The sequence below is a fragment of the Perca flavescens genome, chromosome 20, assembly GCF_004354835.1.
Source record: "Perca flavescens isolate YP-PL-M2 chromosome 20, PFLA_1.0, whole genome shotgun sequence".
Classification (NCBI taxonomy): Eukaryota; Metazoa; Chordata; class Actinopteri; order Perciformes; family Percidae; genus Perca; species Perca flavescens.
In genome coordinates, this window is record NC_041350.1 from 7,294,101 (window position 1) to 7,309,245 (window position 15,145).

Here is a 15,145-nt window from a genome sequence, read left to right on the forward strand (position 1 = left end):
AATGTCTCCCCTTCTTCTCCTTATTGGTTACGGCATTGAATAGTGGCCAGACAAGTGTTAATGCATTTAATATTGCATATAAAAAATACTAATACTAACTCTAAAGTCATCATTTACTGAATTGGGGGGAAAAAAAATTATGCAACAGTGCATCTTCTACATAAGAGATTTAAATAGTATTGCTCTCCACCTTCCCTCCCTCCTTTCCTGCCTCTGTCATTTCCTCTTCTCTGGTTATTTTTCCCAGCAACTCGTGGGTAGACCAATTCTGTTGTATTCCTGTCACTATGTTTGGTGAACACATGTCTTTCCAAACTCCTCTCCACCCAGTATCCATAAAGCCTTGATCACAATTAGCCTGTAATACTTACTGGAATAGGGTGTGTTGTCACTGATAAGCCACAATGGAAACAGTCTTGAAATGGATTTTTTATTTTATTTCCCCAGATAGGTTGGTTAAGTAAAGCAATTACTTATTATTTAAACAATGAAATGGTTAAGACCTTAAATAATGATTTAATTACAAATTTTCAGCATGCATATAGAGGAAAACACTCAACAGCCACTGCCCTGACTCAGATGGTTGATGAATGGTTCAAGGATATGGAGGAGAGGAAAATAATTGTTGTAATGCTTGCTTTCACTGCAGCATTTCATATAATTGACCACAACTTACTGTTAAAAAAACTGTAATATGTTTTTTCACGAAGCGCATTATTATGGATGAAAAGTTATTTGACAGACAGAAGACAATTAGTTTACGTGGTGTGCCTCAAGGAAGTTGTCTTGGGCCGCTCCTCTACACAATCTTTACCAATGATCTTCCATCTGTTTTAGATAAAGCAAGCATTTCAATGTTTGCTGATGATTCCACTACATATTTAGCAGGAACTGATATTGGTGATTTAAATACAAAACTACAGAGAGAGCTACAGTCAGTGGTGTTTAGCGATTGGAACTCATTTTTCATTGGAACAACACTGTCTGTAACTTTACCCGACAGACCATTAAACAAGTACTTCATGCTTTGTTTTTTTTTCACACCTTGATTACTGCTCTGTGGTTTGGTCCAGCACTTCAACATTTAATATTAAAAAAACTACAAGTGATTCAGAATAAAGCGGCACGTGTGGCTCTCTCATGTGAATTTATACCAAATGTTGATAAAATGCATGAAAGCCTCTCATGGTTTAAAGTTAAAAATAGATTTGTGTATTCAGTAATGTTTTTTTTTTTTTTACATAAGGTTACAACAAACAAAACACCTTGTACTTTATATACAAAACTATCTTTTAGTACTGATACACACAACAAGCCATGCAGTAGGAGGAAGTTTTATTTGACCTAAAGTGAAAACCAAATCAATTCAACGTTCAGTTAGGTACAGAGCAATGTGTGAATGGAACTCTCTTCCAAATACTATCAAACAACAAAACACTCAGTATGGTTTTAAAAATATCAATTAAGAAATATTACCTTTAAAGATATTTCAATATTTAATATCAATTTAGAGAGATTCTGGCTTTTCGTTAAATCTTATTTTTAAAAGAGATCTATTCGGAGTAGCATCATTTTTTTTTTTTTTTTTTTATATTTATTTATTTTATTTTTTGTGTGTTTTAAATTGCATTAAGTGTAAAATATGATTTGTATTTTCCAATGTTGTGTAATGTGAAGTAATGTCTTTGTGTGTATGGTGTGTAATGTGATGTGTCGTAAATTATATTGTCAAATGATAGATTGTAGGACCCCACGAAGAATAGCTTTTAGCTTATGCTGAAGCTAATGGGGATCCAAATAAAACAAAACAAACCTTATAGGATTCAAAGAATGAGATTAAAACAGACAAATTAACATTCCTAAGGAAAATATTAATTACATTCTCTAAAATGTGAATATATTTTAAGGCACAAATTAGCAGACTACATATATCCCACAGGGACATGTAGAGGTGGAGTGTCCATGCGGGTGCGGGTCTCTAAATTGGAGACAATAATTGCATATACCAATATCAGACTAATGGATCCTATATTCGATGAGCTATAAACAGTATGCTTTAAATAAAGTGCTTGTCAAATTGCCAAACAGCATCTGAAAGCATCTGTTCCAGTGCGATCTCCATGGTGCCCCAGTGAACTGGCAGTTCAACCGTGCTGATGACGTACAGAACAAAGTCAGCCAACAGAAACACAGATGCACTGTGTTTGTAGATGGAGAAGTTAATTATTCTGACATGTTTTATTACCATGTTAAGTCATACATTAGACCAAACAGCATACTATGATCCCTCTTATCTATCTACAACCATGTCAAAGCCATGACATTACATCCTACATCGCAACCTACAAAATTACAAGACATCTTCATGTACATGTACTGTATTCCACACTACCCTGTACTAAGGCTAGACTAGGCCAGTCCAACAACATTCATTTAGTTCCCATGGTAAAATCAACATTGCATGTTCTATACTATTTAAAACTTTACAGTATCTACATTTCCACCACAGTTAAGTAATCTCTTATAGGCCACCTTTTAACTACTGACTGGAATCAATTAAACCTTTAGGTTAGACAGCTATAAATGTGTCAGAGTGGTTAAGTGATGATTACAGTTAGGAAGGCAATTACTACTCAATTTAAGATGTATTTCCATGTTAAAAGGAACAATGGCTCCTCTCTGCCCAAAATAAACCAATTAGACCAGCAGATGACTTTCCACAGCCCTTACAGCATAAGATTAATAAAGCTAGTGTGAGAGTTAACATGACTGACCAGTTAAAAAATTAAAAAAACGCCTTACAGTATGTGTATCAAAGCACTCTGAGGTGGGGAACTGCCCTGGTGGCCAATTAGCCACAATCTGGATGCCATTTAGCCTACATTTGCACTTGCCAGTGAACCCTTGCGCCCTAGCAACAATGAGGTGAACCTCAATACATTTGTGGCAGACTTTGCTCATATTCCATGGCTCGTGGAACTGTTCTGCTATAAAAGGTTTATTTGAGGGACATGTGGCCTCTCATCATCCAGCTCGGGTATTCAAGTCTCTTTCATCCCTCATGCATTGTGGTTTAAGGGATGAAAGGACTTTTCTTAATAATCATTAAGGTTTGAGGATAATTCATTATTGTTGCTGTAGTATTTCATGTTTGAGTGACTACACCTTTTTGAAAGGCGGCCTGCAGGCGGTTCAGCCGTGTTTAAGGTAGAAATTTTGCGAGGAGGTCAAAAAGGCCCATTAGTGCTTCACTAGGGGTCATTGCTCCCCCCACCCCGAGTCAGCTAACGCAAAACTGTTTACTGACAAATAGACTCATCACTCTGTTAATCTTTGGAAAAGCAGAAAACATGCCGTCATTAGTCACTAAAGTATCTACATTATAAAGAGTGGCATATCACTACCGAAAAAACAGCTTTGGCAGAGCTGTAATAGGAATTTTTTACAGTATATAATTAAAGTGTAAAAAAACAAAACAAAAACACACACACACACACACCTATTACACATTTATGCATCTTTCCTATTGCACTATAAAATATGGCATACATACATACATTTAACTAAACTGAGAAAACAAAAGAGACAAAGTCTTAAATGGTGGATGGACGTGACAGTAAGACTGTGAGATTTTCCTATGAGTCAGACACCTCCTTATAGTAGCAATTCCTCTTGATTATATCCTCAGACTGACACTGCCTTGCTATTCACGTTTACCAGGTAACAAACGGTTTTCATTTTTTAGTAAAACTGTTGATGCAGCTTATACAAATCTAAATATGAGAAGCTGCAAACGGCTTTGAGCCTGCCCCTGATTTGATTTTGTTTTAAGGGGGACATTGTCGCAATGGCACGTTCTGGCTCAAACCCCTGGTTCAGTGGGAGTCTAATTAGCTGAAAGTCAAAACTTTTTCAGGAACAAGATTTCACATTGACCGTGGATGTATCATGTGCATGTTTTAGTCCTGCATTTTTTTTCAACTGCAATGCATTTCTCTGTCTAAACAAAAACATGGATAACTAACCCATACAAGACAGGTTGACAGCAGGGGAAAACACAAGGCTAAACAAAGAAGCTAATGATACCCTTGGCCGGCTGTAAACAAGAGCACTGGGTTGCTGAGACATCAAGAATTCAACCAGCCATTGACACAGGACCTAAAATTAGCCTAATGTTTACCTCCACTGGATAGGCCTAGAAACATATTGCTTGTGAAGGCCAAAAGTGAAGTGGACTTCCAATGGATTTGATCGCTTTACAGTAAATTATTAACCGTAGCACACAATAATATTTTACTTGTCATTAATCAGCAGTATGTGGTCATTTTGTTTAACTATACAGAATAGGTCAGATGTTTACATGTTGTACAAGTCATCATAAATTTATACACCTGTTCCATTTGTCATAAAATGGGTGGAAATTAAGGAATTGCTGGGAATTCAGCATTTTTAAAGAGTTAGAGGGGGTTGTACTTACTGAAAATGTACAGGAAAAAAGGAGTTAGTAGGAGAGGAGGATCTCAGGCAGAGAGACAGATGAAGGAGGATTATGAAAGCAAAACAGAAAGAATATAAGTGAGGAAAATAAACATGCACTGGGCTGCCAAGCACTGGCTCAGCAAAGGTACTTCCCCTTATGTGCACAGCTGGAATTGCGAGACGGTGAGCAATACTCCCCTCTCTTCTCCCAGACTCTGACACAAGCTGGGAAATTTAGCTTCTCCGTGCTAAAACAGCACTGGATAACTGCACGGTAGTCACTTACCAACAAGAGGAAGTACTCAATAGACTGCAGATCGCCATCAAGGCCTAATAATCTCACCAGTCAACACTGTACTGAGACGATGACAGCCAATAAACATTCATTCCCAAGTCAACACTGTACAACGTACATTTTTTTTATTGATTTAGTATTAAAATAATGTAAATTTTCTTTAGAAAAAAATTGGAATGGTCCGATACTGGTCCTACACGAAAGGTCTAGAGTATCCCTAGAAATTATGTCCACATTGAACGATTCTGCACCCCATGATTCACGTTAAATGCCAACATACAGTACCAATACAGGTAGTTGGGTGCCCTATATGTGATGAAGTAGAAAGTAAGGGTGTGGACGTTAGGATGGTGGATGTGTACCATATCTGACTTTCTGTGCATGGAGCATAAAACCGTTTATTTTTATTTTTTTAATTTTTTTTAAATCACTCAGCATTTCAGCTTCTGAGACAGATTTCCATGTCTGGGAGACAGAAATTTATATTTTGTTGTTCCTACTTTGCCTTAAAAAAAGTATAAAGTCGGGCGCCTGGTTAGCTAAACTGGTAGATCGGGCGCCCATATATAGAGGTTTACTCGGGCAGCGGCCGCGGGTTCAACTTCAAGCTGCGGCACTTTTCTGCATGTCTTTCCCCCTCTCTCTCCCCTTTCAAGTCGAAGCTGTCCTATGCAAATAAAGGCCTAAAATGGCAAAAAATAATTATCTTAATTATCTTATCTCCAAAAAATTTGTATAAAGTCTTGAGAGGAACCCCAGTGACTAACAAGGAAGGGCATGCAAAAATAAATGAGAGATTTTGTGCCAAGACCAATGTTTTCTTTGACTGTGCTGGAAGTATGTTATTCCTTCCTGGTGTGTTGACGTTACTTATTGGCCTAAAAAGCGTTTCACACAGACCGAAAAACAGTTAAAATCCACTGTGATAATTTAAAGCTATAGTGCGTAGTTTCTGTCGGCCCCATGAGGAATTCAAAGTAATGACAACAACACTGTCGGCGCGTCGACATGATACAGCCTTCCGTGATCGCACACGACACGACAGTGCGACATGCAGTTGCTAGTAGCCAAGGAGGCCGCGGAGGATTAAAAAAACATGATGGACTCTTCAGAAGAGGTCATTATTGTTACTCAAGCTTCTGTGCGGGAAAGTCGCCGGACGCCACAATCTTCTGAACATAGCCATACTGGGAAATCCAGAGAGAGTTGTGTGGAGCTCATAGTCTTAATTAGCTTTGTAGCAACTCATTTGGCAATGGCTTGAATGTAACGGACGTTCGTTAATATCAAAAAGTTGCGCACTAAAGCTTAAATTGTGAAATAGATTTTAGAATACCTATGTAAAGTAACCAATTTGTCTAATGACCAGAACATATTTCCAAAGTATTCCTTTCTACTTCTGAAAATAAAATTGCAGGATCTGACCATTGAAATGATTGTTTAGGACTAAATATTAAGTGTGGTTAAAACATGCATACAGATTATCTGGAATTGATGGTCATGTTGTAACCACTTTTGGTGGTGCAGCTGCTTGCATTACTCTTCAAACATTACAACCACACCCCATTTGAAACTAGACAGTGCTGATGCAACAAAACCAGTTCTCATACATACAATTACTTACAAAGTCTTGATACTTTTATCTATAGACGGTATGCTTTAGTCCCACCACCACATTGCAAACAAGTTCTTTGAAAACAAACTTTAAGGGAAAGATGTTAATGTTTAAAAGTTATAATTATACAAACTAAGATAAATGAATTTCCCCTGCAGGTACACTTCATGAAAGCCTAGCATTATCATGAACCTCATAATCTGTTGTTAAAGTCAATCATGCTGGGTAATCTATATTGTCTTTATGACAGGGTAGTTCGACATACATGTTCTGCACAAACTACTACAGCGCATTAACATGTTTAGGCTAGCATGCTTGTGAATCATGGCTTGACAGACACAATCCGATTTGCAGATAACAAGTAAGTCAAAACAGAGTTTAGGGCATAATGAAACATCTGCCAATTATTGCAACATTTCCAGCTATCTGTACACCCATGGTGGCTAGTTTGCTTTTACAACTCCCTGCTTTAACTTCCCCTGGCTACTGGGATCAGTGAAGTTGTGACCAGCAAAGTGATGCTGTCTGTCCGACACTTAGGACCACCTAGGAGACCCATGCGGCGAATGAACGAAAAGATCTGGCTTTAACAAGTGGAAAAGAATAAAAACAAAGCATGTGGTACATTTGTTTTCTCTCGTGAAACAGAGTAATAAAATAAATGATATATCCACTACAAAGCAAACCACATTTTGAATGCAAAACAAATTAGCATTTTAAAAGTCTTCCAGAAAAAGTAACGATTGTCACACAAGTGCAGATACTCACTGGTAGTTCTGAGGGTTCAGGGAGAAACTCGGCATCTTCTCCAAAAATAAAATCTGGTGGCAATTCTGGATACTGTGCATTGAATATGATATCCCCTGGGAGAGAATAAGCAAAACGGATTACCTGATTGATTACCACTTGCTTGCATTTCTACGTGTACTATTATAACCAACGTATCAAGGGATCAACCTAACTTTCATGTAATATGAGCATATTTGCACTCTCTCTGCAAAAAGAAACTCCATCTTACCATGTCTAACTGAGCGCTGCAATGTTTCTTTCTTTTAACAAGTGAAAGATGTGTCATTTTCTTAATATTTTTGTGAAAATCTGCCTTATTCTGCTTTATTCAAGATGTGGAGAGCAGATTTTTGAACACTGCTGAAACAAGGTAAAACTGCAGTGGGAACACTTTGACATGATCTTAACCTGGCCAGTCTTGAATCTGACTCCGACATGTAATAGCTTGTTAAGGCAGCTGTTATTTTTTTCAGTAGCAGCCATATCATCCGGTCTTCCCGTCAACCTTGAAAAAAAGATTTTTGCCGCCTTTTTTTTCAGTTTGTTTTAGCTTTTTCCAACTTTTTAAATTGTCAAATTTTTCTTCTTTACATTTTCAGCGCTTATTTCTATGTCCCATATTTTCTGATATAAAACAAAAATTGAAAACGGGTCAACACAAGGGTTAAGTACCAACAGTAATAAGCAAACTTAACATTTACCATTAAAGCCATTCAAATCATGCCAAACATCTCGGTCTTGTAAAGAAAATTGCAAATAGGTACTTTTAATATAGCACTACATTAAGCGGTGCTAAAATCCTAGAATATTAATATGATAATTAAGAGATGCATAATGCATTTAGAGTAAAAAAATAAGATAATATGATCACATAACACTTTGCTTGTGCTGGTTCACAATGTTCGGATATCATGTTACACAATTCTATTTGTGTACTGCAAGACTGTTCTGTTCTGCTTTTGCGACAGCAAGAGGAGACAAAAGTACACATGTGGAAATATTTTTCCAGTGGAGGAGAGTCAAACAAGGAGAGGAGAGGATGTGCTGTAAATCTGTTACAAACCACTGGCAGTCTGTCAGAGATGCACTGGCATGGTTCCAGAGGGAAATGGAGGTCTTGGAAAAGCAACCTTTACAGGTCACATAGGCCTTTATATATCGCTTTGTTCATACAGCCGGAGACAGCAATGAAAAGTGTAGTCTAGTCACTGCATAACGTGCCTTCTCAAAGTCTTCTATTTCAGCCAGACATTTTATTGAGGTTATAAGGGCGTAATGTTCTAAAACTACAAAAGGCCACAGATTGTTGTTTAGCAGTACCAGCCACAGTGGTGAAGTGGAAGGGGGCTGGTCTTGCATTAATAGTGCTTAGCTCTGGGCCAGAGTGTGCCAAGCGTTTGCACGCTATCAGTGGATAGATTGATCTTGATTTAACAAACATTATTGTTGAGGCCAAAGCACAGGAAGGTAGCACAACTAGCACAACAGCTGCAGAGGTGCTGCATGCCATTCCAGAGACCTGTTTTTGTCAGGTTTCAAGACTTCTTCCTAAACTATGACAGCTACACCGTAGATTATATCACTTTAAGGGAAAAGACAATTAGATGACATGGCTCTATCACAATATAAAACCCCCAAATCAACATGGAAGTACTACTTTTTTGCATATTCTTAAACCTCACACCTACACATTCCTTGAGTCTAGCTACAACATCTTGACATAAGTCACAATCATTTCATTCTGGACAGAGTTTTAGCAATTTTTGCAAAATAAGCAAAGCTTACTTCCCCTTGACAGACATGGGGGTTTCCCCCAAGCAGTGCCACATTTGCACCAAACATTATAAACAGCCAAATGAAACTTCACACACATACTCTTGATGAATTTGGCATTTCATAATAACATGGTTATTGATGATTATAATCACGTAACAACATTTAGTGATGTTGCCCATTGGGCACTTTAGGACGCATGCTGATAAGGGATAGTCTGTGATGTGGGGACTTGATTCGTAAGCGAGAGACCCTTCCAGTAAAAGTTCAGCAGCACCAACAACAGCAGGTTTACCTGTATCGTTTCACCAATAAAGCATCACCAGAATCACAAAAACATTCATATTGTTTTTGTACTTGAAGGATTCCTGTGGGTGCTTTTGGTCTGCAATTAAAAAACCTTGCTATGGTGCCGCTTAGTTAACGATACTTTCTTTTTAAGGCCGGAATCCAACCTGGGACGTTGCCAAATGTGGCATGCGATGTAAACACACGGGCTCTCCAGGCACTAATTGTGCGTTTTATTGAAGTGATACAGAATGTTGACATGGTGTTCTTATTGGCATCCGTCTTTCTAGTCTCAAAAGCTCTTGTCAGAATATTCCCAGTCTTCATTTAGCCTCTGTGCATAGTTCTGGTTATTTAAAAAGACTTTTAAATGTAAAAGTGTCCCGAATACGGTTTTTGAATAGGGTGATTTCATTCAGCCACTGGTGATGGTGACTTCAGCTGGTGTTAACCTGAAACCGCCTGTCATCTATAAACCAGCCTACTCTGAGACAGAAGTGGATCTCTCAAAACGAATCAAGGTTGGATTGAAATGGTTTTATCCGTAATCAAATTAATTCAGCACTGCTTCAAAGTGCAAGCCCATTGCTCTAGATAATGAATCAATTAAAACAGAGCACAGTGAAAAACCTACTAATTGAAATGCTGTCAGCCCTTACATTTTGTGAGTACAAAACAACAAACAAATGGATAATCAAAATGGACTAAATTGTTCAATCAGCGACTGTTCCTTAATTTGTTTAATGTAAAGCAATCTAGGAACGTATTGATAAAGACTAACAAGCCTGATTTTAAGACAGTGAAGAGCCTTGTACTGATTTATGGTGCTGCTGAGCGCCACGCAGAGCTTTCGCCGTAGCCTAAATAAGTCGTCTGAAGTTTATACGTGTGCGTTGGTGTTTGTGTCGATCTCAGCAGGCCCGGCATGTGTGTGTGTGCGCGTGGGGAGTGTGTGGTAGAAACAGTGAGAGAGTGACGGTGATTAGCTTCGGGGCGAGTACCGACTTTAGAGTCACAGTGAGAGAAACAAAGTGTCTCTCCTGTGTTTTCTGACCACGGTCGGAAAGCTGTAGCAGGAAAAGTTAACCCTTTCCTTGATTTCATGTTGTTTATGGAGAAGGAGAACCAGGAAATGAGTCAGGGGAAATGCAACGCTACCAAGCCACAAGCGACGTATAGTTACATTTTTCGAGAAGTGCACGTCAGGCCACGGCATAGGGTCCGGCATCTCCACATACCTATACGTACGTACGTAGCCATGCCATATTAAAGCAGAAGCATAAATCATGCTGTAGCTGACCCCTAGTTCTACTTCTACTACTTTGTGACCTAATAAGGCAATGCTTGCTAGTAGTTTCTCTCCCAAAATTATTCTTTCATAAGCCAACAATAACAAAATCTCAACAAATATATGTGGCTATTCAACCAACATCAGAGACTAAACTGTTTGCTTTAGTTTGAAAATGGCAAATAGAAGAAGGACTGATTTACTTACATTTCAGGGTTTCTCCAGCATAGGGGATGTGAAGTTTGAAGCGATCACAGCAGGGACCAGGGGTCAGAGATGTACATCTGAACATGGGGGTTAATGAAAACAACAAAAGACATAATCAATCTAAGAGTCTGAGAACACGTAACAGTAAGCATCAGCAAGGTTTACCATTAATTACACCACATCATATTTCTGACTGTAATGTCGCAAAGGTAACATTGTGTTCTTTGCGGTGCCAAATCACACTACTTTCTTTTTATGTAAAATCCTTTCTACACTTCTGTGACTTGACAGCACAGACCTAACCCTGTATTCTGTACTTTGTCCAATACATTTTTAAATGATTTAATGAGCGTTTTGACATGTTTGACATCAGACGGGGGGCTTGAATCTTCACTGGTCTCACGATTCCATTACGATTGTCCTGTCAACAATTGGAATCGATATCCCGATGCAACATGATGTGTGATATATATTGCTACACATGATTTTTCATCAACAAATTCCAGCAGTCAGATATATATGAACTCCCCTTTTAATTGTATCTGCTCTTAAAAAAAGACACTTCCCAGATGTAGCGAAGTCTGAACACAGCAGACAAAAGGTAGAAGCAAAAAAAGCAGCGAACAGAGAAATCAACAAGTGACATCATTAGAAAACAACCGATTATGGTCTGTCACTGCAGAACCGTTGAGGACCGCATCGCGATGCATCGATGCAATGATTAATTTCAACGCCCTTCCATCAGACTGCCAGATTTCCGCTTTAATTGGCATGACTTTGTCTTATCCAATAAGACATAAAAACAGGTCACCGTTGTACAAACCCGAGAGCAAGATCTTGACTGACATTTTAGAAGGATTTAGGTTATGCCCATTTTTTCTCTCACTTAACATGCATGCACCTTGTGAGGGTTACATTAGTGTGTAAATGAAGGTGTACTGCTGAGGTGTTTGGTAGTGACAGTGAGAACATGTTTTTTTGGGATTAAATGTTAAAAAATTGATAAATCTGATAAATCCAACTGTACAAAGGCAATTAATGGTAACTTGCCATTAAAGCTACCATGTGGGTGAATTTAAAATTCTCCACCTTTAGCACCAAGCAGTGGTGGTATCAAAAAAAAATAATAATCTGGGATTGTCTAATTTTCCGACAAACAACAACATATAATGCCATTAGAATTCTCTCACTAGTCATCAAAGGCAACCAAACCACCATTGTTAAAACCAAGCTTGATCCCCTGTAGATTGAAAGGCAAGACAAATCATTCATATAGCACATTTGATTACAAAGCCAATATCCATTGCAGGCTCAACACAACAGCTACAACAGGAAAGCATTGTAGCAAAGCTTTCATTACATATTCAGATATAGATAGATAGATAGATACTTTATTGATCCCCAAGGGGGAAATTCAAGGTCCCAGTAGCTTAAAGACATCACACACACAACATACACATACATCATAAACAGGATGATAAAACAACAAATCCACATTAATAATATGGACAATAAATAAAAAAAAATACTAAATAAAAAATCCACATGAATGTACTAAGGAATGTATAAGCATGAGACGCTTGCAGTGATGGGGCAGGGACTGACCCTGTGATTCAGTATGCATGATAAGGTGCTCTATGAGAGTGTGTGTCATGGTGGTATAGTGCAAATAAGTCTAGAGACCAGCATTACATATGAACAATATAAAAGAATAATCACAAATGTGTGATGGATCAAATGACAATATCTGTGATGTTGTGGTAGAAAATAGCTATTAGAAAATATCTTGTTTTTTAACAAAAAAAGTCTAAGGTACAAGACTATGACTGCAAGCAAGCTTATAATTTGTTTTAAATTTTACTTTCCAATTTCATTTTAGTTTAGTGTGTTCGCTAGTTTTAGTTAAGTTTTTCAGAAAGGTGTGGATGTACTGCTCCTTACCCCGTTTTGAGGTCTGTGACACGGAGACAGTTGGTGGAGTCCAGTCCTACACGGCCGTCCCGCACAACGCTGCACAGCATCGGCCGCAACTCGGGGGAGATCCGATGCAGTGCAACCTCGGGGGACATGTTGTTCATTTTATCCACTCGGAGGACTCTGTGGAGATACAGCAACATTTCACTTAACTTATTTAACGTCATTAATCAAAACAGCATGTTAAAAAAAAAAATGTTCCTATGATTTGTACTCAAGACTCAAAGGACATTTTTTTAGCTGTCATTTCCTGGTGCGTTTGTATGAACATTTGAAATTCCTGTTCTAAAGTGTTAGCTTTCTGTGCGCAAGTTATTCGGTGAAAATATGTTTAAACTAGAAGAATACGCAGGCTGACAACTTATGTTTATCCAGCTCAATATTCCTGAAAGTTTAAGGTTACGATTGAACCATTTAGCTATAGGGCAATGAGGTGAGGGATACAAATGTAACGTTAGCTACAACACTAACGTTACTTGGCCCTGTCCCCCCCTCTCCATCACTATAAACTGTACGCTGGCCACATTGCATTGGAAATATACAATGTAGTACTACGCTGGTGTCGTACACTTTGGTTGGCGTTAACTGTTACATTCAGTAGTTCGTGGGGAATTAGTCTGTACGCCACATTTTATGTCAGACTCTACTGTAACGTTAAATGCTCGTAAACTTGGTATCGTTAGCCAATGTTAGCTTAACACAGAATGGAGCGTCACATTACCACAATCTGAACAACTAGTTCACTCGAAAAATACTCCTGTTATTATTGTCCATTTAAAATACAGCATGCGGTGTGGGTTAGAGTACCTGAAATAGCTGGAAGTCGGATAATTTAAGCATTAACGCCAATGTTTATTTCGTGCTCTGGAAATTTCCGGTATGTTATTTTGGGTCCGTTTGATAGCTCGGCACATACTAGCCGTCTGTAATAATGCCTGTTGACACAATTAGAGTTTTCACTCACTGAGCCCCATTCTGTTGTTATATATATAACTTGTGGAGGATTTTTCATTTGACATAATTATACCTTAACAATTTTAAATTCAAAATTAAACATATGCGCTGATTTGGTGACAACATAGGTCTGGCAATAGCTATAGTGTTAGGCAGCTGTCATTATGCACTTTGGCCGTCACTTCGTCTGTTGTGGGTGAGTTGTCCACTCTGCAAGAACGTTATTTGAATGTAATTATTGTGTTGCATTTATCAACAACAGTTTGGTTCAACACACTTTGTTTGGCATAAGCGTTCGTCTAATTAAACTGGGCCATATTCTCTTTTAGGCGATTTATTCCACGGTTTTGCTTTTTTCCAGAGTTGGAAAGATTTGGCTACACCCATAACGTAATTTGCTTTAAAGTTAAAGTTCCCATTTAGTGCTAGTGTGACGTTTATTGACAGGTATACGTTACTTGTAGGATTTATGTGCAAAACATACGTATGCTTTGCATATAAATATAAATGTATACATTTATAAATATATAAATGGAGCTGTTATAAATAAACATTTTCAAAAGCGCACTCAGAACAACCAAAAACCACCAAGCGGGAACGTTGTGTGGAGGTACAGTGCAACCACAGGAGAACGTTTCAGTTGGTTGGTTCCCTTAACGTTTAGGGAACGTATCCCTAAACGTTGGTTTTTGGTTTGGTTCGAACTAACCTTTTAGGGAACCAGAAACTAACGTTCCCCAACGTTCCCTAAACGTTCTGTGTTAGTGGGGACGGTACAGTAGTAAGCCAATGCTATGGTCGTTGCTTACACATCATTAGTTTATGCAGTACGACTAAAATTGGAATAGGCTACAGGTAAATCCATGCAATGTATTCATATGAATTCTTTTTTTATTTATAATACTTTAGTATGCACACACTTTAAAACTTAAGTACATATTGTGAAGAAATACTATTTTTTTTAGTGTACTTTTATTACTTAAGTGCGTGTGCATCATTGTAAAATTTATAATCATTTGTAAACTCCAATGCAAGATTTTTTCCTGTAATGCTATTGTTAAAATTCCCTTCCTTGTATTTATACAGAAATGTTTATTGATTTTTTCCAAAATAAATCTTTTTGCATTCACATCCCATTGAATTGTATGTGTATGACTACGTTAATCCTGCAAAATGATAAAACATATGTTCTTGTATTTATCATAGCACATAAAAATCAATAAAAAACTCACAGACTGCTAAATCATTCAAGCTGTCATGTGAAATGACAACTGGAATGTGTTTGTTGTGTACGAATAGAACACATCTAACTTAGAAAATAACAATGAAAGATGAGTAAATGCATAGGAATTATATCAGTACGTGCAGCAAGCGCAAGACCAGTTGTTGTTGTTGTTGTTTCCCAAATAAGGGCATTAGTAGCCTGGCTGACACCAGACCCTTCTCAGGAACTGAGAAGGGTCTGGGAAAGCTTCGTTGACAG

The 15,145-nt window shown here is 38.0% G+C and overlaps 2 protein-coding genes across 4 annotated transcripts in view; one reads left to right on the forward strand and one right to left on the reverse strand.

Annotated features, from left to right (window-relative positions):
- The window catches only part of babam2 (BRISC and BRCA1 A complex member 2), an 83,614-nt gene that overhangs the window by 68,017 nt on the left and 452 nt on the right, over positions 1-15,145 (reverse strand). The window contains exons 1-4 of one of the 2 annotated variants that reach the window (XM_028565100.1): positions 13,516-13,619; positions 12,676-12,831; positions 10,735-10,811; positions 7,158-7,252 (exon numbers count right to left, since the gene is read on the reverse strand). In XM_028565100.1, the coding sequence (XP_028420901.1) occupies positions 7,158-7,252; positions 10,735-10,811; positions 12,676-12,812 (309 nt within the window). In that variant the 5' untranslated portion in view covers positions 12,813-12,831; positions 13,516-13,619. Of the gene's footprint in view, positions 1-7,157; positions 7,253-10,734; positions 10,812-12,675; positions 12,832-13,515; positions 13,620-15,145 lie in introns of those variants that run through there. The other variant, XM_028565101.1, reaches the window with a different exon arrangement.
- The window catches only part of rbks (ribokinase), a 38,984-nt gene continuing 37,681 nt past the window's right edge, over positions 13,843-15,145 (forward strand). Inside the window, exon 1 of one of the 2 annotated variants that reach the window (XM_028565102.1) lies at positions 13,843-13,858. The gene's annotated coding sequence lies outside the window, so the exon portion shown is untranslated. The remainder of the gene's footprint in view (positions 13,859-15,145) is intronic. The other variant, XM_028565103.1, reaches the window with a different exon arrangement.